The following is a 23,698-nucleotide window of genomic DNA, read 5'->3' on the forward strand; positions in this document are numbered from 1 at the left end:
TGGTATCCCCAAACCCACTCACTCTAACCCTTCTGTTCATGAACTAATTCCCCTGTCTGAAGTGTTTCCCCTGATGGGGATTGCTTGTTGTTGTGTTTGGGCTGCATACACCTCCACAGAACTCCCAGAGGCGGCAGCATCCACTATCGGGTATCCAGAGTCGGCGGCTGAAGCTACAGGATCTCCTGAGGTAGTGGTGCTCGCTGCTGTGTTCCCCGAAGCAATGGTGCCCGCTGCAGTTTCTCCAGAGGTGGCGGCACATGCTGCAGAACCTCCCGAAGCGGCGGTGCTCGCCTCAGCTCCTTGCATGGTGGTGGCGCCTAGAAACGCACATTCAACCTGTCATGTCAGGGTCGAAAAAACCCTGGCCGAACTCTCCCGTTATCCTGAGGGCACTACTGTAGAACCTCCAGAGGTGGCGGCATCCACTGCAGAACCTCCAGAGGTGTCAGTAGTACCCACCGGTGAACTTCCTGTTTGTCCTGTTCCGGCCAAGGAGGCCGTCTATGAACTCTCTGTCTGTTCTGTTCCGGCCAAGGAGGCCGTCAATTAACTCTCTGCCTGTTCTGTTCCGGCCAAGGAGGCCACCAATGAACTCTCTGCCTGTCCTGTTCCAGCCAGGGAGGCCGCCTATGAACTCCCTGTCTGTTCTGTTCCGGCCAAGGAGGCCGCCTATGAAATCTCTGCCTGTTCTGTTCCGGCCAAGGAGGTCATCTGGGAACTCTTTGTCTGTCCTGTCATGGCTATAGAGGCCGTTTACGAACTCCCTGCTTGTCCTATCCCGGTTATGGAGGCCGTTTGTGAACTTTTGTCTTGTCCCGACTTAGCCAGAGAGGCTGCCCCTGAACGCTCAGTCTTGTCTATCAACCCCAATGTTCTGTCTGTGTTGTCTGTCTCTGCTCTCTCGCTGTTAGAGGTCTCCGCCATGGTCTCCTGATCGGTGTGGTTCACTGGGTGGGTTTCCTGTTCCCTCTGCTCCGCCGTGGTGGTCCTCTGCTCCGCCGTGGTGGTCCTCTGCCCCGCCCTGTCTTCGGTCCCGTCTGCTCTGCTGTGGTGGTCCTCAGCTCCACCTGTACTGCCGGCTCCACCCTGGCTCCGCCGGCTCTGCCTCAGTCCCTGGTCTCTCCTATCCTTGGACCTGGCCCTCCGTCCCTCCCCCTGTTCCGCCTCTGCTCCACCGCCCACCTGGATCGTATAGGGGGGGGTGCTCTGTCACGAATTCTGTCCATGGACTTCCGTTCATTCACCACCAGAGGTCACCCTTTCCATTACATTGACTCTCGCACAACACAAACTGTTGCATAGCACCCCGGACTACACATCCCATCATTCATTGCACGGTTTGCACACTGTACTGATTGCACTCATTGCACACAGCTGTTTCTTATCACCTCACTCACTATATAGCACCCACTCAAACTACTGTTCTCTGCTGAGTATTGTTTAGGCCGTACTCCATTCCGAGTATCTGTGTTTTCCTTGTTTTGCCTTGCCTGTTTTCGCGGTTTCTGATCTTTGCCTGTTTTCCTGGATTTTTCCCTCTCATCTCGCCACTGTGATTCTGTCTGCTGATCGGTGACCTACGCTAGCCCTGGGACTATTCTTGTGTTTTGCCCACCATATACCTGTTTGCCATTGTTTGACCCTGCCTGTTTACCACGTCTCTTTAATAAAGCTTGCCGATGGATCCACACGTCAGCCCCGTTACAATTTCAGTACAAAAAGATCTCATGCCAAACATCCATCAAAAAGCCTTTTCAACCAATTGCAAATATTTTTTGAAAGTATACTGTTAAAATACAATTTACAAATCACCAAATACCATTATTAAATATGAAGTGTCTGTATAAAGTGTTTTTTTTTTCCATTTGCATTGTTTTGTTTGTTTTATAGAGAACTTGTTTAACATCCGTCCCTCGGGTCATTTTGAACCAAATTCTTTTTTTTTTTTTATTCTAAAAATCGTGTGTTTATTTTACCGGTCCAAGATTTCTTTGCTTTTATCACACTTGGAATCCACACACACAAAAAAAGTGTGGTTTCAAGGAGTTTAAATGGGTGCAATAAAAAAAAAAAAAGTATTTTTGACCCGCATAGGAATGAATAGAATTTATGAGAAAACGGCATTTTTCGTTACATTAGATTTTTTTTATATACAAAATCTGAGATAATCCAGTAAAGATTTATACCCAAACGAAGATCTGAGACTACAGAATATCCCCAATGCAGAAAAAACTCACATACACACACACACATGCACAAACACACACATGGTATACACACTCTCATAAAACACATTGTAATATTTTTCATGTTTCTACTGGGATATGACTGTCATTTTTCCTTTTTTTTGACAACACAGATTTGAGTGATGTGGTGGACACCAATGAGTTTATATCATGTTTATATGTTTACAAATATATTTATTTCATATTTATGAAATTGTATGAATATACAAACCCAATTCCAAAAAAGTTGGGACACTGTACAAATTGTGAGTAAAAAAGGAATGGAATAATTTACAAATCTCATAAACTTATATTTTATTCACAATAGAATATAGATAACATATCAAATGTTGAAAGTGAGACATTTTGACATTGCACACAGCTGTTTCTTATCACCTCACTCACTATATAGCACCCACTCAAACTACTGTTCTCTGCTGAGTATTGTTTAGGCCGTACTCCATTCCGAGTATCTGTGTTTTCCTTGTTTTGCCTTGCCTGTTTTCGCGGTTTCTGATCTTTGCCTGTTTTCCTGGATTTTTCCCTCTCATCTCGCCACTGTGATTCTGTCTGCTGATCGGTGACCTACGCTAGCCCTGGGACTATTCTTCATTTTCTCAGTTTAAACATTTGATATGTCATCTATGTTGTATTCTGAATAAAATATTGAAATTTGAAACTTCCACATCATTGCATTCTGTTTTTATTCACAATTTGTACAGTGTCCCAACTTTTTTGGAATCGGGGTTGTACATATGTTTAGTAATTCAATAATTCTGATAGAATATATATATATATTTTTACAAAATATGGATTTTGTAATGTTTCAATATATATTTTAATCCATAAACAACCAAACTGAAGCCTTAAGATGATCTAATTTCACTTGTTTTGCTCATTTAAACATCTCCATAGGGTTCTATAGGCCCATCTAGTGGCTCTAACCATAAAATGCAATGTTATGTCATTTTTCCCCACCAGATGGCATCAGAGACACTCAGTGACTTAATTCCAAGGCCATCTGTTGGTTTTTGATGAAACGGGACTGAAATCGTCTTTGTTTGTTTGTTTTAAATAATGTACAAAAACTGCTTATTTGCTAATGTTTTCTTAAAAATATCCAGAATAAAAGGTAAATATGATAAAAATCACCGAAAAAATTATAGAAAAACCTACATAAAAAAAATTATAAAAATGTTCCAATAAGTTTTCTGGACCAAAAATAAAATTAGTGTCATTTTTGGCCTTCGGGTCGTTTTGACCCGCGAGGGACACTTTTGTTAGGTTCGGGAGGGACGGATGAGGGTTAAAACAAGAGATACGAAGGAGCAAAAGTACTAACATGCCTCTAAACTCCTGTCTGGCTTCACAGCAGATCCGTTCCTGGTTCGTACGTGTTTTAAGATGACTTGTAAAATCCCAAGGTGCTTCAGATGTAAGTGTTTATCTATAAGATGGTCTTATTCTCTCAGCTTGGATCTCCACCCAATGCGGCCCACGAGTGGAGCGTGTTGATGCTAGAGATGATCATGATATCTGTGAGCAGATCCTGATATCTGCTTCACAGTCATCTCAAACTACTATTTATGGGCCTCAGGAATGACTCGAATTGATTGATAGAAACACAAACACAACAGATGAATCACAGATTTGATCAATATCAGAAATATTTTCTATTGTAACAGCTGATAGTAAATACAGCTGTCAATCCCAAACACTGCATGAATGTAGGCATGCAGTTCTCCTGGATGGAGATCATATACGGATCATTTCATAGATACCTACAGTCTCTAAAGTTTACTACTTCAACAAAGTGCATAGTAACATGATAATATGAAACATGAACATAAAGCTTCAGAAAACCCAATCTTCAGTATCAGATTGTTAAAATATTTAGCTATACGTTTTTTTTTATTCAAATGAAAGGATTCACATTATGGAATATTTGAGATGTAACCACTATATGACAGTGTGTTCATTAACCATCCGTCTCATAACCAATCCTAAACAACAGTAAGTGTGAAACACGTCAGGATGAGTCTCTACTGGAGGCGCTCCTGCTCCAGCCACACCACGGCGCTCTGCTGCCTCAGGATGGTGCTGCGTATGACGGCCAGCAGCTCGTCCGTGCAGCTCCACGCGTTCGGCTCCACCGTACTGAACATCACAGGAAGAGTCTCCAGCTGCAGCTCCTCCATCTGACAGGCCTCCATCAGGTCCTCCTCTCTGTGGCCCAATAACAGCTTCCTGAAACACACACAGTTTCACTGGGGTTTAATGTTTGCGTGATATCAAGAGCTCGAGGTTGGGCTGATGTTGTGACTACAATGCCGAGAGACAGACGGATCCGGATCCGCACCTGAACTTGTGTCCCTTCTTGTCTTTGGGTTTGATGTAGATGATGATGGGATAGATGCTCTGCTTCAGGAGACTCTCCACATGATTCAAGCCCAGCTGAAGCAGACAGTGTTTGTCCTGAACACACACACAGTTTTAACACAGCTGTGACTTTCAGTATGGCTGTGTGTTAAGTGTGTGAGTTTGTGTTCAAGTTTACCTGGTTAATAACCTCTTGAATACTCTGTAGTTTGATTCCCAGTGGTTGATCAGAGGAGTCTAAGAGGAGCACACTCTTATCCTGACGCACACAACCGTCCAGCGGCTCTGCACACAATAATAATAATGGAAGAAAATACATAAAATGTATAATAAATTCCTGACATTATGAACAAAACTGTATCAATCTTTTTAATATAAAAACAAACAATTTTTAAAAAGAGAAATTAAATCCCAGCTGTAAACGCAGGAGCAGTGTTATTTCAGTATCACTGATACTATAAAATTATAGTATATATTAAGTCATTTTATTCATATTTTGAATTAGATTATATATATATATTTTTTTTTTTCATTTTCATTTAAATTTGATTTCAAGTTTTAATATTTATTTTGTTGTGTTTTGTCATGTTTAGTAGTCTTTGTTTTGAAAAAAGTTGAAAAGTTTATAATGTTAGTAGGTTTACACACACGTATGTAGATTTTTTTTCTTAGTTCATTGACAGCTAGTTAACAAGGCAACAGTTCTCATTTTCATTAAGTTTTTATTGTTTCATTTTTTTATTTATTAAGTATTTTTATTGTATTTATATTGTATATTTTCAGTTAACATGTAGTTTAAATAACAAGTAGCATGACTTTAGTTGTAGTTAAGATCTTCCGCTGTACCTGGATGGCAGGTGTTGAAATCCAGACCGGATTCTGCCGGCTGCAGCAGGCGCTCGATGATCCCACGGCATAGCAGAGACGGAGAGAAAACCACCGGCCGTTTTCTGAAGACCTGAACCATCTGAACCAGACTGAACGGGATCAGCTGCTCCTCATGACCTACAAACACGCGTTCAGAACTCACAATATTCGCTCTGATTGGTTAAATGTTAGAGTGGGTGGGGCTTACGGTTACTGAGTGTGTAGAGCACAGGACTGGACGAAGCAACCTTGCGACAGTTTGCCACGACCGCTTTAATTAGCCGAACATGCTCAGGGTTTTTCTTAAAGAACTATGGACAGAGACAAAACAAACAGCTCAATGTCTGAGAGAGAGACAGAAATAGACAGACAGACAGACCCTCACCTTCCTCCTGCACTGATTCTGTTCAAGCGCCATCGTACGAAGTCTCACCAACAGCAGCTGCTGAGCCCTGAACGAGAAAAACACGAGTCTGACATGTTTTATGCGACATCAGACAGATATTTAACATTAAATATCCACATCATCTGAATATTTGCATACTGAATTTACAATTTGTTGCTTTATTAGAGCAGATTGTGTCAACATGCATACATTCATTCATTTAAATTTTTTTAATATATATATATATATATATTTTATTATTTTTTTTATTATTTGTTTAACAAGGAAAAAGCTCCTCTGAGATATACATAAAAAAAACTTTTACAGGGTTTTAAAAGAGATACGAAGACAAAATAGCAGAAAAAATACTAATAAAATAACATAAATTAAACAACATTAAAAAACATTTGTAGATTCAATCACTAAATAATGAATTTCAAATGTTTCAAAAACAACAAAATATATGAGTTTATTCCACCCTGAAACACCAATTATTTGCTTTTTAAATTATTTTTTGTAAGTACAATTAAAAGGATATTTGTCACGATCTCTAGCTGGAGTTCCCGTGAGCTTCGCTAGAGGGCACTCCATTACAGACTCTTGCCTCTTTTCTCCGGACTTCATTACAGAATACTGAGCCATACCCTGATCCAGCGCCTTTATTCAGTTATCCAGGCCAAACATGAATCCAGCAGCACAAGTTATGCGACTCCGTCAAGGTGAGTGGCCCATTGAGGAGTATGTGTCGGACTTTATTGAACTGGCTCACTTAATCTCATTTGACGAGGTGTGTTTAATGATACTTTTTCGGGAAGGACTATCTTAACCACTCACTTCGTGTATGCCGCTGCACAGCCCTAACTGGACATTAGAACATTACATCGATCTTGCACTGCAATTGAGTGGTTCTGCTTTTACTGTGGGGGTCGTAGAGGAGCAATGCGATTCTTCCACAGTGTCTATGGCTACCAACTCAGAGACTTTCCACAAGATGGCTGCCAATCCAGAGTCTCGTCTTGTCATGGCTGCCATTCCAGAGTCTCGTCTCATCATGGCTGCCGTTCCAGAGTCTCGTCCCATCGTGGCCACCGTTCCAGAGTCTCGTCCCGTCATAGCCGCCGTTCCAGAGTCCTGTCCCGTTGCGGCCGCCGTTCCAGAGTCTCGTCCCATCATGGCCGCCATTCCAGAGTCTCTTCACATCATGCTGACCATGCCCCAGTGACTCAAGATCAGTCCCAAGGCGTCTGAGACTGGCATCCAGTATAGAGGATCTGCTGCAGAACCTTCAGAGGCAGCGGCATCCACCTTTGAACTCTTTGCCTGTCCAGCCACGGCCAAGGAGGCCATTGATGAACTCTCTGCCTGTTTTGTCACGGCTATGGAGGCCGTCTGTGAACTCTCTGCCTGTCCTGTCACGGCTATGGAGGCCGTCTGTGAACTCTCTGCCTATCCTGTCATGGCTATGGAGGCTGTCTGTGAATACTCTTCCTGTCCTGTTACGGCCAAGGAGGTCGGTTCTGAACTCTGTAACTGTCTTATCATGGCCAAGAAGGCCGGTCCCAAACTCTCTGTTTGTCCTGTAATGACCAAGGAGGTTGCTTTCGAACTCTCGGACAGTCCTGTCTTTGCCAAAAGGGTTGATCTCGTACTTTCTGTTTGCCCTGCAATGACCAGGGAGGTCGTTTCTGAACTCTCTGTCTGTCCAGCCACGGTCAAAAGGGCTGCCGATGAAATCTCTGCTCACCCTGTTTCGGCCAAAGATGCCATTTCTCAACTGTCTGCCAATCCTGTTACGGCCACTGAGGCCGTTGTTAACCTCTCTGTGCTCTATGTTCCAGTTCTGCCTGATCCACCTTGGTTATATCCTGCACCATCAGATCCGCTGAAGTGGTCTTTAGCTCCATCAGCTCGAGGAGCCGTGGGCATCTTCGGTCCCGTCTGCTCAGCTGTGGTGGCCATCTGCTCCGCCGTGGGGGTCTTCAATCCCCTCTACTCTGCTTTGGTGGTCGTCTGCGCTGCCGTGGGGACCTCCGGTCCTGTCAGCTTTGCTGTGGTGGTCTTCTGCTCAGCCCTGGTGGTCCTTAGCTCCACCCTGGCTCCCTGCTCCACCGGCCCGGCCCTGGCTCCCTGCTCCGCCCTGGTACCCTGCTCCGCCTTGGCTTCCTGCTCCACCTGCTCTGCCCTGGTACCCTGCTCCGCCAACTCTGCCTCAGTCTCCAGGTCTTCCACCACTGCATGGACCTGGCCCTCCATTCCTCCCCGTTCCGACCTCCGGTCCACCTCCCTTTAGTCTATTTGGTTTGGAGCGTCTGGAAGCCACTCCTTGGTAGGGGGCTCTGTCACGATCTCTAGCTGGAGTTCCCGTGAGCTTCGCTAGAGGGCTCTCCATTACAGACTCTTGCCTCTTTTCCCTGGACTTCATTCCCCATAATCCTTTGCCTGGACTCATTATCACTGATTGCATTCACCTGTGTCTTGTTACCTCATCTGTCTCACCCTATTTAAAGCCTGGTTTCTCTCTTTCACATGGCTCCGTATTGAATGTCTAGCCCTAGTTCCTGTGTTTTTCTGAGTTTCTGTGTTCCTTGTTGCCTTACCTTGCCATGGTTTTGACCCTGGATTGTTCCTTGTTTTCTGATGGTTTGCTGCCTGCCCCGACCTTTTGTTTGTGTATTGGATTACCCTTTTGTCTGCCCTGGATTATACCTGTTTGCTGGTGTTTGACCCTGCCTGTTTGACCACGCTTTTAATAAAGCCTGCACTTGGATCCTCAACTCCGTTGTCACGTCTCCCTCATTACAATGTTAATTAAATTCTTTATAATAACCAATATTTATTTACTGCTCTCAATAGTTGTTGCTTTATTGGAGCTGATTATGTGACTCGTGATGATGCCAACATTTATTTATTTATTTAACCAGGGAAAAAGCCTCTGTGGGATTAATATATATAGGGAGTTAAAAAAACAAACAAAAAAAACCTAATAAAACAACATACATAATATGAGTCCATCCCACCCTAAACCAACAATTATGTGCTTTTTAATTGATCTTTAGTCACTACAGTTAAAGGGATGTTATTTTAATTCCTTATAATATTTTAATGTCAGTGTAGTGTTTGTGTGTATTAAGTGTGTACCTGTTGTAGTTTGGCACGGCTCCGGCCTGCAGCGGCGCCCCCGTGTGTTTGTCCACCCGAACGCAGCGCCACTGATATTTGCCGTTGTACCGCGTGTTGGTGACGTGCAGCACGTCGTCACAGCAAACCCTGAGACACGGCGGGTCGCCATGGTGACAGAGGTCAAGGTTCACGCGCACATAGAACGAGTCGGCGCCGGTGAAGGACGGAGATGAGAGTTCAGCAAGTAAGCGAGTGTAACCTGAGATAAGAGCGCAAAGAAACAAATCACTGAATCAGACAATAGAAAATAATCAATGTCAAAACAGTCACAATCTCATAATGTTTATCTGAACAAATTGATCAGTTTAAGCACACACGTGATTTAAGAAGGTTTAGATATTAGTAAAAATACTGATGAAGCACATGTTTGTCTCTCACCGTCAGGATTGTGTGTGTGTTTGAGTGCGTTCAGTTCGGTCCACCACTGCAGTGAGAAATGAGCCACTTCAGCCGTACACTGACTGAGACGAACACGACCCTCGCCGAACAACACCTGATCCAACTGACAACAAAACTTGTGATCTGAATGTATTTCACTTCCTGTCTGACAGGAAACAGTTTTCTGTCTCTCACCTCCAGTAGTTCACTGCCCTCCTTCAGGCCGCAGATCTGCGCAGGTGAACCCGTCCTCACCGTCTGAACAAACACACCCGTCCGGTTTCCACCGATGATAGTGATGTCTCCGGCCAGACTAACGCTTTTGGACGAGGAGGAGAGTGACAGAGACAATCTGAAAAACAAAGCAACAGAATAAAGTTTACTGTTTACTGGTGGAGTTGAAACCTGATTGAGATCAATCAAATTTAGCCTGAAAGCAGCCTGTTTCGGGTGCTGATGAAGGGCTCGTACCGTGGTGAGGATGATAAAGGTTCGATCGGGAGAGGTGGAGTCACGTTGATCACATCAGGAGGAAAGAACTGAGATGGCAGAGAGCTCCACGAACTCAACAGACACGAGTCTGAGTCCTCTACAACACACACACACACCATTACTAATAACTGAACTTAAAAAGACAGACAGACATGAGATGAAAGAGAGATATACTGTAGACTGTAGAGATGTGAATCTTCACTGGCCTCACGATTTGATTTAAATGATTCTCAAAGCCATTTTTTACATAATAATACACACTAGAGTTTAGTTTTGTCACCATACCAATATTTCAGTAGTTGTTATTAAAACCAGTGAAATGCAATGATTCTCAATAACAATTTTAACACCAAAGATGACAAAAAAACACTTATTTGTATTTGTTTTACTACTTTAAATATATAATTTATCAAATGTAATTATAAAAGTACTCTTTAAAATGATACCAAAATTAATAAGACAATTAGTACATTTTATTTCTAAAGCATATTTAAAGTCAGCTGACACTGGCCAGAGTGCTCTACAAAAGACAATAAAAAACAGTTAAAATAGGTCAATACGAAATCAGCTAAAAACAACAACAGATACGCAATGAATAAAATAAATATGATTAAATAAAAATAAATAAATATACAATTAAAAATGCATAATTTGATTTAAAATTTAGAATTAAATGAAGAGCAAAGAAACACATTACGAGCAATAAAACGAGTGTTGAGGTATCTGAAAGTTTTCAAACAAGAACAGCGAGCGATTTTTCTCTTTTTATCAATATTACTGTTGTTTGATTATTATATACATATCCTGTGCAATGAAGTCTTTCTAGATTACCCTAGTATTTCACGTCAACTTTTCAGAATTTTATAGAGATTCAGAAACATAGGACTTTTGTGTGGAATTGGCAGCAAACTTTGGAAGTTTGTTTCCACCAACATGAAAGAAAATCATAATAAAAATCATAATTGTGAATCAATTATTCAATTGATTCAAATCAATCTTATGAATCAATTTAAAGTAGTTGAAGAAAGAATCATGACTCATCAGAGAATCGTTTGTTTCTCCCACCACTAACAGACAGTCAGGTTTGGAGGAAGATGCACAGATAGACAGAGAGTTATTTCACACACCTGTATGCGGCTCTTTCTCGTCGCTCCCCAAAGAGTTCAGGTCGAACCTGCAAACACACACAGACAGTGAGACACCACTGAATCATGCATCAGGTGTCATCCTTCACTAGTTTAAGAAGTGACATTAATGTTTAACACAATTTACAATGTTTGTTTTGTCTCACTCTATGTTTGCTCTGCGGTTAATGGAGTTCATACAGGGAGGAAAGGGAAATGTCGAGAGCCTGTTGATGTCCTTCTCCGTGTTACACTCCTGCACAATCACAAAACATACAGTGAGATTCAAACACAGGACATGATCTTCACTGCACCACATAGTGAAAATACAAATGTATTCACCGTCGTGAGCAGATTCTCCTCCGAATTAGAGCAGCAGGAGTCTGTGACACAAACACGTAACAGCATCAAAAACAACATCAACAAGCTTTACACAATACAGATGGTTTCAAGGCAGCTTCAGGGTAACAAAATAACAGAATAACAGAGTTAATGTTGTAAAATTCATCAATTATGAAACAATCTCAGCTGTAAAGCAGCTCTACAGAAGACAATAGTGGCATTATCCAGTTCAGTTTAGATCAAATTCTGTTTTTATTCGTGCCAGTGCAGTTAAATTGATCATATTACTGAAACTGCACAAATGAACACTCACCTTAATGAGATTAACACTCACCTTCAGACTGCTCACAGATCTGAGCTCCAGAGGCTGACTGTAAAAACACAGTAACAACATGAGAGAACAAACACACACATGTGCAATGATAAAAGAACTGTATGTTTGTGTTTGTGAACTCTGACCTTCAGCTGAGCTCTGAGTGTGAGTGGACTGGGACTCAGACCAACTGAACAACACGGCCCGAAACACTGATCCTCGCTGAACAACGACAGGTGAGACTACAGAAACACACGCACATACACGCAGGTCAGTGAATGCATAGTATAGTATAGTATGGTATAGTATGGTATAGTACAGTGTGATACAGTACAGTGTAATGTAGTACAGTATAGAACAGTACAGTGTAGTATAGTGTAGTGTAGTATAGTACAGCTCAGTATAGTACAGTGTAGTGTAGTACACAAAAGTATAGTACAGTATAGTGTTGTACAGTGCAGTATAATGTAGTGTAGTATAGTACAGTTCAGTATAGTACAGTACAGTATGGTGTAGTACTGTACAGTATAATTCAGTGTAGTATAGCACAGTGTAGTATTAATAGTACAGTACAGTGCAATATAGTGTAGCATAGTAAAGTACAGTGAAGTGGACTATAGTGTTCTACAGTACAGTACTGTACCATGCAGTTTAGTGTAGTGTAGTACAGTACAATATGGTACAGAACAGTTTAGTATAGTACAGTATGGAATGATACAGCACAGTATGCATTATAGCCATCAACAGTATATATAGTATATAGCATAGTATGATACAGTAGAATATAATTTAGTACAGTAAAGTGCAATACAGCATAGAACAGTACAGTGCAGCATGCTATGTATTATAGTCTACTTTTTAATATTTTAGTAGTATATAGTATAGTATAGTGTAGTATGGTGGCATTATGGTAGTGTTTTTTCAGACACCGGCCCCACTTGAGAAGCACAAGCGTGCCATGTGTATTGTGTAGTGATGCAGACGTACGCAGTGCATGGAGGTGGTGCTCTGCTCTCTCCGCTCTCGGTTTCTCTCCGTCTCTCTCTGCAGCTGCTCCAGGCTGCTCTGCAGCTCCGCAATACGTTTGCGCAGACGGTTCTTATCCAGGAGGCAGTCGGTGAACTCCAGCTGCAGACTGTCACGACTGCGCAGTGCCTTCAACACACACACAAACAGAAGTGTTTAGTGTTTAAGCGCATGTTTATGCATGTGTGTGTGTGTGTTTGGTACCTGGTCTCTCTCTCTCTCCAGTTCCATGATCTGGTTGAAGTAGGACACACTCCTGCTCTGCTCAGTCTCCCAGTCCAGCTGCAGAGTCCTGAAGCGCAGCTGCAGCTGCTCACACTGAGACGCCAACTAATTAATACATTGGTCTACATTAGTGAGGACGACTCGCAGAATTGGATATTTACTCAAGCATCCATAAAGATCTGTTCGTTATTTTAGTATCATCAATGTACTATTTTAGTTTTTATTCTTCTTTTGAATTCGTTTTTATTTTATATTTTCCATTTACGTAAAATTTGAGTTCTTTGGATATGTGGTTTAATCATTTTTATTAGTATTTTTATATATATATTATATATATATAATTTTATCAAGCTAAACTAAATGAAAATGAGAATTTTTTTACAAACGTTTTATTTCAACTGGTTGATTTTTTTATTATTTTATTTCATTTCAGTTAACATTTATTTCATTTCATGCAACACATGTTTATGGTTTTAGTTGTAGTTTCAGTTAACGATAACCCTGATTTATAGTAACACACGACTTGGTTAATTTACAAGTGTTTTCAATAGTGACATTTAGCAGTAAATGGTATTGAGTTTACTTAAACTGTATTATATCCTGTAGAGCTGCTTTACAGTTGAAAACAAAGATGCACATAATTATAAGTGAAATGACTGAGTGCTGGAACTAAAGAACTGTTTTTCTGGTTTATTACAGTAAAAAGTGCCATATGAATGAACCTGACTTTTATTTTGTATGGACCTTTACTTTTATCTTCCAAATACATGTTATTTAAATGTCAAGTCCACTTTCACAGTGCAAACCAAACTACTAAGCATACTATCTGTGTCACATATAGGGGAAAACATATGAGTGGAATAAAAAAAGTGACGTGACATGTGGCCAAGTATGGTTACCCATACTAGGAATTAGTGCTCTGCATTTATCCCATCCAAAGTGCACACACACAGCAGTGAACACACACAAACCGCGAACACACACCCGGAGCAGTGGGCAGCCATTTATGCTGCGGCGCCCGGGGAGCAGTTGGGGGTTCAGTGCCTTGCTCAAGGGCACCTCAGTCGTGGTATTGAAGGTGGGAGAGAGCGCTTGACATTCACTCCCCTACAATCCCTGCCATTATGAGACTCGAACCCACAACCTTTGAGTTACGAGTCCAGCTCTCTAACCATTAGGCCACAACTTCCCCATCGAATGTTAGTATTTGATTCCACACGGAGACTATAAACCCCACAGACACGCAGAGGTTTGCGCTCACTTTCTCTCTCTGATTCTCAGAGCTCTCCAGCTCCCCCTGCAGTTGAGCGATGGTGCTGCTCAGCTCCTGCCGCTGCTCCGCCGCCTCCCGCCGGTCCTGCTTCAGGATGTCCAACAGAGCCTACTGACACACACACAATACATCAGACAACCGACACACACTCCTGTAAGCGTCGGCCGAGCATCTCGCGTGACTCTGACCTGATTTCCAGAGTTCAACTCTCTGTTTCTCACAGCAAGCGGTGGTGTCTCCTCCGGTCCTGTGGAGGGGCCGTCACACACTCCGCTGCTTGTGTGATGCGTCAGTGAGGGGGCAGAGCCATCGTGAGCCCGTTTCTCCACCTCCTGTAATTTCTTCCTGAGCTGCTCCACCTGTCCGTGGCATCATCACATGGACACTCCCACTATGAGCCTGACATGAACTGTGTGTATCTGGAGTGTGAAATACTGATGATGTCGACTACCTCTGTGAGCAGATCTCTCTCGCGCGCTGCAGCTTTGCGTTGTTCCTCTAACGCTCGCGAATACTTCACAGCCTGCTCCAGATGTCTCTCCTTCAGCAAACCCAACTCACGACTGCCAGACTCACAGTCCTGCCTCAACCTGACCCACAAACACACACATAGAAACAGATCTACATTTATGTGTTTAGCAGGTGCTTTTATCTGAAGTGAATCACAATGCATTTCAAGAACACATTTTTATAAGTTCAAGCATTTCCTACATTTATATGGAGTAATATAACAGACAAAATGAAATACACATATATGGAAATTATTAAAATTGTCATGCGATAAATTGCAATAAATAAAATGTTAGGCGTGAAATATGAACTACATTTATTTGTTCATGAAAAATACATATATGATTATAACAGTTCATTATATAAATAAAAATAAATGAAATAAATGTATTGCACACCTTATTTATGCTGTACAGTATATCATTTTAGTATCACTGAGATGCTTATATTTTAAATTTGATTGTACTGTTCTATTTTTAAGTACATTTTTATTTTAATTAAAGTTTTAGTAATTTTGTTGTGTTTTTTTTCAAATGTCTATGCAGATTTGATACATTTTTATTATAGTTTTAGTTATTTTAATATAACAGGTTTTTTTTAAAGGAAAGTAACAAAAGTGTAAAGTTCAAGACGAAATCAAATGTTAATAGGTTTTCGTTCTGATATGTGTGTTTTGCTCACCTCTCCTGTTGTATGCGGTCCTGTCGCAGCTCCTGCACTTTGCGCTCAGCTCGACTTCTGTCCTCCTCGGCCATGCGACAGCGCTGAGACAGATGCCGCTCACACACACGACTGCAGTGGAACTGCTCTCGCAGCTTACGAACCTCCAGCAGCAGAAACTGAGTCAGACCCTCAGGACCCTCCTCATCTACACACACAACATCAGAAAAACCACACTAACAAACAGCTAAACCTGCTGCCTGCGTGCAGATTCAAGTCTCTTTCTAGAGGAAGATTTGGGCTCTCTCTCTCTCTCTCTCTCTCTATATATATATATATATATAACTTTATTGAATTAAATACTCATTATTTGTCTTGTTTTTCAGTGCAAATATCTAAACATTCTAAAATCAAGTTGAATGAGAAGCAAAATTATTTAAATATTTTATTTATCAACATTAATTTATAAATTTGTTCTTGTTTGAAGCATAAACCCACATGATTTTGATCAATTTGTTCCTTTTGTATGCACAAACTGACATAACTTTGATAAAATTGTTCAATTCAATTCAATTCAAGTTTATTTGTATAGCGCTTTTCACGATACAAATAGTTGCAAAGCAACTTTACAGCAAATTAAGTTTCTACAATATTTAGTAGTAGCTTATTTACTGGTGACTGTCAGTTAACAGACGATGAACACTATTAACAGCAATTATTATATGATGCAATCAAACTTATAGCAAAGTTTGGTAGTTCTGTGTCTTGTTTCAGGGTTGGCATCATCTGAGGTCCTCTGAGGGGTTGGCAATTGTTCTTGTTTTAAGCATAAACCCACTTCATTTTGAGAAAATTTGTCCCTTTTTTTAGCATAAACTCACCCAATTTTGGTGAGACGTTTATCATGCTGTCATACCTCTGAAGTATATAGTATGCACACAGTGCACAGTATGCAAATAATGTTTGGATGACATATTTAATATACATAAGTTCAAAATTAAAAATAACTAAATTTCCAAGAATAATTTATAATATATTCTGTTATATAGTAGTATGCTAGTATAGGATTGTGAACGCAGCCATACTCACCCAGCATGATGGAGCAGCGTTGCGTCGGCTGTTGTCCGGTCAGCTGCGTGAACTGCTCCGGATGGTAAAACTCCAGTGACTCCATGAAGGCCTGGAGACCTCGCTCGCCACGCCCCCTCAGGATGTCCAATAAACGCCCTGAGCACAACAGCCAATCAAATCAGTGCACACGGATACTGACACACACACCCACCAATCACATCCCACTCCACACTGATTCTCTGCATCCAGATGCACATACTCACACACTCTGAAGTACTTAGTATATGTACTTTCCTCTAGTGATGGGAGAAAGGGAGTGAATCAGTTGAACTGAATCAACTGAACCAGCTGCTTCGCAAAGTGATTCACCATTGTAAAGAGCTCAGAAAACATACTGATGACACTGGCTGGTCAAAACTGTGTAAATGCTATCAGAACTCAACCGAACCATGTTGAAAAACATGTTTAAAAGACACTTTTACAACCAATTCCTATTGCAAATGTTTTGATAAGGGAGTCATCTATTAAATGCAATCTAAAAATGCAAAATGATTCACTCGTTTGAAGCTAGTCGAAACGGTGTAAATGCAATTAGAACTCAGTCCAAAAATACATAGACACTTTTTATAAAGCAAATGAAAACCTTTTCTACAAGTGTAATCTATTAAACACAGTCTGCGAATGCTAAATGATTCACTCTTTTGAAGCTATTGAAACTGGGCAAAATGGTGTACATGCAGTAAGAAATCACACAGACTTTTTCAAAGCAATTGCAAATGTTTCCATGATTTGGTTACGTAGTACTTTCTTTGTTTTCCATGTATGCACACGTTTGTTATTAAAACTGAACCTTAATTATAAAGCTGACCCAAAATGAGTTAAAACATGTTAGACACTGGTTCACTGAATGAGTACTATATGTACTTTCCTCTAGTGATGGGAGAAATGGAATGAATCAGTTGAACTGAATCAACTGAACCAGCTGCTTCGCAAAGTGATTCACCATTGTAAAGAGCTCAGAAAACATGCTGATGACACTGGCTGGTCAAAACTGTGTACATGCTATCAGAACTCAACCGAACCATGTTGAAAAACATGTTTAAAAGACACTTTTACAACCAATTCCTATTGCAAATGTTTTGATTAGGGAGTCATCTATTAAATGCAATCTAAAAATGCTAAATGATTCACTCATTTGAAGCTAGTCGAAACGGTGTAAATGCAATTAGAACTCAGTCCAAAAATACATAGACACTTTTTATAAAGCAAATTAAAACCTTTTCTACAAGTGTAATCTATTAAACACAGTCTGCGAATGCTAAATGATTCACTCTTTTGAAGCTATTGAAACTGGGCACAATGGTGTACATGCAGTAAGAAATCACACAGACTTTTTCAAAGCAATTGCAAATGTTTCCATGATTTGGTTACCTAGTACTTTCTTTGTTTTCCATTTATGCACACGTTTGTTATTAAAACTGAACCTTAATTATAAAGCTGACCCAAAATGAGTTAAAACATGTTAGACACTGGTTCACTGAATTCAGCAGATTGTTTTAAAATGTCAAAAATAGTAGTATGTTGCAAAACAAACACTTGCAATAGTATTTTTTCTTTTTTCATGACTCAAATTCTCATATTCAGTACATCTTCATTTTATTTATTATACTTGATATTTTTTAATAAATAAATTGACTTTTTTGGGCTTTTGGTTTTTACATTTTTTTTATTTTATTATACATGTCTTTTTATACCACTGCACGTAAGTCCTTTGGCATGAATAAAGAGGCAGTGTTTGGAAGGCGTCCATCACTACTTCATGTGTCATGTTTTGCATCTCACCGGCTCTGCTGATCCTCAGCGGATACTGACTGGAGTTCAGCACCTCGTCCTCGTCCTGCTCGTCGATCACCTTGCACTGTCGCAGATACGGCGTCAACTTCGCCGGGTTTAAAATGCGGGTCAGTTTGTGTCGCACTCCTTCCACTCGCTCCCACAGCTCCTCGTGCTTCTCCTCCTCTGACGGAGACATGAGTGAACTCTCGTCTCCCAGTGGCCATTCACCTGCGAAGAAAAAAAAACAAAAAACAGAAGACTTTTATGATCTTACAATCATAACACGAAGCAGCTGCTACTCAAGTGGCTCTTTTCAAGTCTAGGTGGTGTGGGAACCAAGAAACATGGTGCCTGTTTCCTGTTTTTGTGGTTGCTTTAGCTAGTATTTCAAAAATGGTCAAAGGTCAAAAACATTTGGGACATAAGAGACACCTACAAACCTAAACAAGAAATCATCAACACTCCAGATGGGAGCTATTCATCAATTTCAGGACAAACTACATTCTTAAAACTAAAGATTCCTATTGGGGTTTTCGCAGTGATAAAATAAACATAAAAGAAACATTTTGGATTCCCAAAGAACTCTTAAAATAATCTATTAAACACAGTCTGCGAATGCTAAATGATTCACTCTTTTGAAGCTATTGAAACTGGGCACAATGGTGTACATGCAGTAAGAAATCACACAGACTTTTTCAAAGCAATTGCAAATGTTTCCATGATTTGGTTACGTAGTACTTTCTTTGTTTTCCATGTATGCACACGTTTGTTATTAAAACTGAACCTTAATTATAAAGCTGACCCAAAATGAGTTAAAAACATGTTAGACACTGGTTCACTGAATTCAGCAGATTTTTTAAAAATGTCAAAAATAGTAGTATGTTGCAAAACAAACACTTGCAATAGTATTTTTTCTTTTTTCATGACTCAAATTCTCATATTCACTACATCTTCAATTTATTTATTATACTTGATATTTTTTAATAAATAAATGGACTTTTTTGGGCTTTTGGTTTTTACGTTTTTTTATTTTATTATACATGTCTTTTTATACCACTGCACGTAAGTCCTTTGGCATGAATAAAGAGGCAGTGTTTGGAAGGCGTCCATCACTACTTCATGTGTCATGTTTTGCATCTCACCGGCTCTGCTGATCCTCAGCGGATACTGACTGGAGTTCAGTACCTCGTCCTCGTCCTGCTCGTCGATCACCTTGCACTGTCGCAGATACGGCGTCAACTTCGCCGGGTTTAAAATGCGGGTCAGTTTGTGTCGCACTCCTTCCACTCGCTCCCACAGCTCCTCGTGCTTCTCCTCCTCTGACAACAAATGCATGCAACACTCTAACAGCAATTCAAAACTATTTTACACTGTAAAAAAATATTTTTAGGTATAAGTTGTAAATAAAAATGATTCGAGCAAGTTTTATAAGAAAATAGTATTTCAGTCTTTCTACTACAAAAAAAGTCAACGTTTACTAATGTGTTACTTGCTGTTTCTTTGTAATTGCGAACTTTACTAGCAATTTCTGAGTGAAAATTGTTTTCTACACCAGGTTTTTTTTTTTTTTTCAGTTTATGTATTGGTGAACTGGTATCTTTGTATGATATCGAACAATCTCATTCACTCAGTTTGTTTTTGTATGATATTTATGCTCCACTGATGGTTTAGAGGTGGACTTTCAAGCTGACATTTTTCGAAAAACAAAACAAAAAAAAACATTTGTTGAAATCACATCATAAAAATTCACACAAAATTACCTCCTCTTAAAATAGTTTGGTTTTCTCATGTGATGAAGGTGATATCACAGAATCACACAATACGCATCTGTGAGAATCAAATTCACCGCATGAAGAGCAAAAGATCTCACTGCTGGGGAATGCAGACTGTACCATCCAGACCTCTCACTGCACACGAGATATAATCAGAGAAACAGACCGATAACGCTGCTGGAGGGAAACAAAAACTGCACTTTCATCCAGGCCTGCTTATACCTACACACCAAAATGTTACTGCTCTGAGGTTTCTCGGGAGACTTGACGTAGATATCCGTTACGAGTCATTTAAACATCACCTTTGTCTAGCTACTTCTACTAAAATTCCTTCACAGGAATAAAAACGCACCCTAATGACTCATCCAGTGAGAGCGCAGAGCTATAAAATCATTCTTGAGAACTTAATCGCAGACTTTGTCCAATCTGAGCAGAGTTTGAGGCATTAAAAAGGTCTTATTTGTGATTTTCTCATCTAGAAGCACAAAAAGACACTGTTTCCAAACAAACTCTGGTCTTCGTCCTGAGAGGTGATGAAGATTAGGGGTGTGTGAGGGGTTTGTGTGCGTCTGTGTTCAGGTCAGGCAGGTCCAAACACATGCTGGAATCTCAATGAATGCCTCATAGAGAAAGGAATCCAGTGCAGGGAACTACAAAACATGACTGTACACTAACACAAGCACGCTACACACATACACTATAATAGACTACGTTATAAACAAAACACACAACACTACAGTAATATAAACAGTCAGTGCTAACATAAAAATACTAATATGCTAAACTTAAGTTGCAAATAAAACAAAGATTATTGAAGTTAAAAGAACTTACTCTTTCAGTCTTAAATTGTCATATTTAATTCACTTGCACTTCAGTTTAACTTGTAACCCTTTGTAATTACTTGTGAAATTGACTACCAATTTTTGAGTGAAATTTGTTTCAGCATAAATCCTACAGCGTTTAATTTTTCATTATAGTACACTAACTGACACTATACTAACAAGCAATCGACTTCATTGCACACTAATAGTGAAAACAAGAATGAGACAATCACCTGTGCGCCGCCCCATAATGTCGCATCGATCATTGATTCAAACATTTGATTCATTAGTTGATCTTATTATTAGTTGATCTTAAAGTTCTTACCGCTCATGATCCGCAGGTGATGAACGAGTGAGATTAGAGGAATGAAAACAACAGCGACACTTCAGACTCTCTCTCTCTCTCTCTCTCTCTCTCTCTGTCAGGAGTCAAAGCTTCATTGACATTTAAATTTAAACTTCATGACTCGATTTAATGCAATTATTTTAGAGAAATACCGCTCAGACAACGTTGGGAGAAAAATAGCCAAAAACACAAAATGCCAGAGTCACGCAACAAAATAGGAAAGTCACAGTCAAAAGTTCGTGTGGCAATGCTCATGTTAATTTTTAACTAATATCCGGCGTGATTAGTCACATTCCGGGCGGGTCAGAGAGTTCAGTGACCTGTTTGTTCATGTCTGTGAGGATGAGGAAGGATCCACTAGAGGGAGAGACTGGACATGACCCAGAGTCTGCAAGATGTCTGTTAAAGATCTCTTCATCTGGAAAGCATCTGCTGTGTACAAACATCTGATAGACGTCTCTAAGATGTCAGTTTTACATTCATTCTGGATCTTAAACATCCTAAAGACATCTAAACGTCTATTTGACATCTGATAGGAAACGTCCTATAGACATATTGCAGATGAGCAAACCCTTTAAAACATAGGCTACCTCTTGCAGATGTAAATGCAGACGTCAGGGTCCCTTAAGATTTTGGGTCTTAACAAACTTTTCCCACTATGTTTATCTTTCTTCAGAAAAAATATTGACAAAAATCAAAAATTTGAGCTGAGGAAGTTTCTGAATTTGACCCATTTCTGACACGGAATGACCCTAATATATAAAAGTAAGAACTTGAAAGCAATACAAACTATGCAATTGTTTAATATGTAATACAATGTTTTATTTACTTATTGTATTTTTTTTCTTTCTATATACCCCTGATATGGCTCTAGGAATAAATTGGTAAATTGTACACATTTTCAGTGGTTAAAAACCAAATGTGGGTCACTTTGCATTCGGCGGATTCTTTTTTTCTTTTAAAGAGGAATGTCTGAAGAACAAATAATGCTGGAACTAGAAATGTATCATCTTTCCCTATATCCCCTATGACCATACTGATATTCCAATATAGCTGACACGATCTCCAGCTGGAGTGCCCATGAACTCCACCAGAGGGCACTCCACCCCTGACTCTTGTCACTCTCACAGACTACATTTTCTATAATCCTTTGCCTGGACTCATCATCACTTATTGCATTCACCTGTGTCTTGTTACCTCCTTCAGTTTCACCCTATTTAAAGCCTGTTTTTGTTCACACATTCCGTGCTCAAACCGTAGGGCATGTTTTCTTGGAATGTAGGAAGTATAATGCAGAAAGAAAAGCACTTTTTGATAAATTGGCAGAGTTTGGCGTTAAAGTGTTTTCTGTTACTTCTTTGTTTGGACAGAGTGATAAACATAAACTGATTTCTGAGGTAGTTCTTGAGTTCTTGCATAATACAGGACTGTGTATTAGTGATGAGAAAATGAAGCTTTGCGAAGCACCGAGGCTTTCCCCGCAACTGTATCGTAAAAAGGTTCATTACTCGAAGTTTTTCAAGACGCTGCACACTAATGACATCTTGTGGTCAAAAGGTGGAAAAAGCAGCCTTTGCGTCCCAGATGACCCAGCCATTTTTGGACTGTTTCAGATAATAAATTAGTTTGTGCTATGAAAACCTGTAGAAAGCAAATAAAATATTTATATAAATAAATCTTCATGTCAGTCATTGTATTACACCTTGGAATGTAGGAAGTATAATGCAGAAAGAAAAGCACTTTTTGATAAATTGGCAGAGTTTGGCGTTAAAGTGTTTTCTGTTACTTCTTTGTTTGGACAGAGTGATAAACATAAACTGATTTCTGAGGTAGTTCTTGAGTTCTTGCATAATACAGGACTGTGTATTAGTGATGAGAAAATGAAGCTTTGCGAAGCACCGAGGCTTTCCCCGCAACTGTATCGTAAAAAGGTTCATTACTCGAAGTTTTTCAAGACGCTGCACACTAACGACATCTTGTGGTCAAAAGGTGGAAAAAGCAGCCTTTGCGTCCCAGACGACCCAGCCATTTTTGGACTGTTTCAGATAATAAATTAGTTTGTGCTATGAAAACCTGTAGAAAGCAAATAAAATATTTATATAAATAAATCTTCATGTCAGTCATTGTATTACACAATATGAATAAATGAGTCTGTGAATAAATTTGTGGACAAAATAGGCAAGGCTGTATAATCAAAATAACGGAAGATTATCATAGACGATTGGTTAGTTAAAGTGTCTGTGAACCAGGAATTATTACAAAAGGATCACGTGGTTTTGGCAAAATGAATCAAGCTCCGGCACAGTGCTTCACTGTGAGATGTTTTGTTTTTTTGATACAAGCTTCGAAGCCTCGGTGTGGAACGTCGCATCACTACTGTATGTAATAATTTAGTTCAAACGTTGACCTGTGGAGGGCAGTAATACGCCCAGTAGCATCTACACTGCCAGAAAGATATAAGAAGAAGAAA

At 40.1% G+C, this 23,698-nt stretch overlaps 1 protein-coding gene across 2 annotated transcripts; it reads right to left on the reverse strand.

Moving 5' to 3' along the window:
* Positions 1 to 3,520: 3,520 nt before the first annotated feature.
* On the reverse strand, positions 3,521 to 21,460 carry LOC107564880 (caspase recruitment domain-containing protein 10-like). 2 transcript variants are annotated; one of them, XM_016250053.1, is made up of 24 exons: positions 21,208 to 21,460; positions 18,296 to 18,517; positions 16,472 to 16,609; positions 15,404 to 15,590; positions 14,664 to 14,802; positions 14,401 to 14,571; positions 14,201 to 14,320; positions 12,919 to 13,044; positions 12,676 to 12,843; positions 11,835 to 11,930; positions 11,710 to 11,746; positions 11,376 to 11,416; positions 11,201 to 11,289; positions 11,037 to 11,083; positions 9,889 to 10,006; positions 9,613 to 9,769; positions 9,418 to 9,541; positions 8,998 to 9,238; positions 5,860 to 5,926; positions 5,683 to 5,785; positions 5,454 to 5,612; positions 4,786 to 4,892; positions 4,588 to 4,703; positions 3,521 to 4,475 (listed from the first exon to the last, which is right to left on the reverse strand). In XM_016250053.1, exons 1-24 carry the CDS (start codon positions 21,212 to 21,214, stop codon positions 4,271 to 4,273), a joined length of 2,985 nt encoding a protein of 994 aa, XP_016105539.1. In that variant the 5' UTR covers positions 21,215 to 21,460; the 3' UTR covers positions 3,521 to 4,270. The 2 variants fall into 2 exon arrangements, with proteins under 2 accessions (XP_016105539.1, XP_016105538.1); XM_016250052.1 differs by lacking the exon at positions 21,208 to 21,460 and adding an exon at positions 21,116 to 21,139.
* Positions 21,461 to 23,698: the final 2,238 nt, after the last annotated feature.

This window comes from Sinocyclocheilus grahami, unplaced genomic scaffold, assembly GCF_001515645.1.
Source record: "Sinocyclocheilus grahami isolate Dianchi unplaced genomic scaffold, SAMN03320097.WGS_v1.1 scaffold968.1, whole genome shotgun sequence".
Taxonomy (NCBI): Eukaryota; Metazoa; Chordata; class Actinopteri; order Cypriniformes; family Cyprinidae; genus Sinocyclocheilus; species Sinocyclocheilus grahami.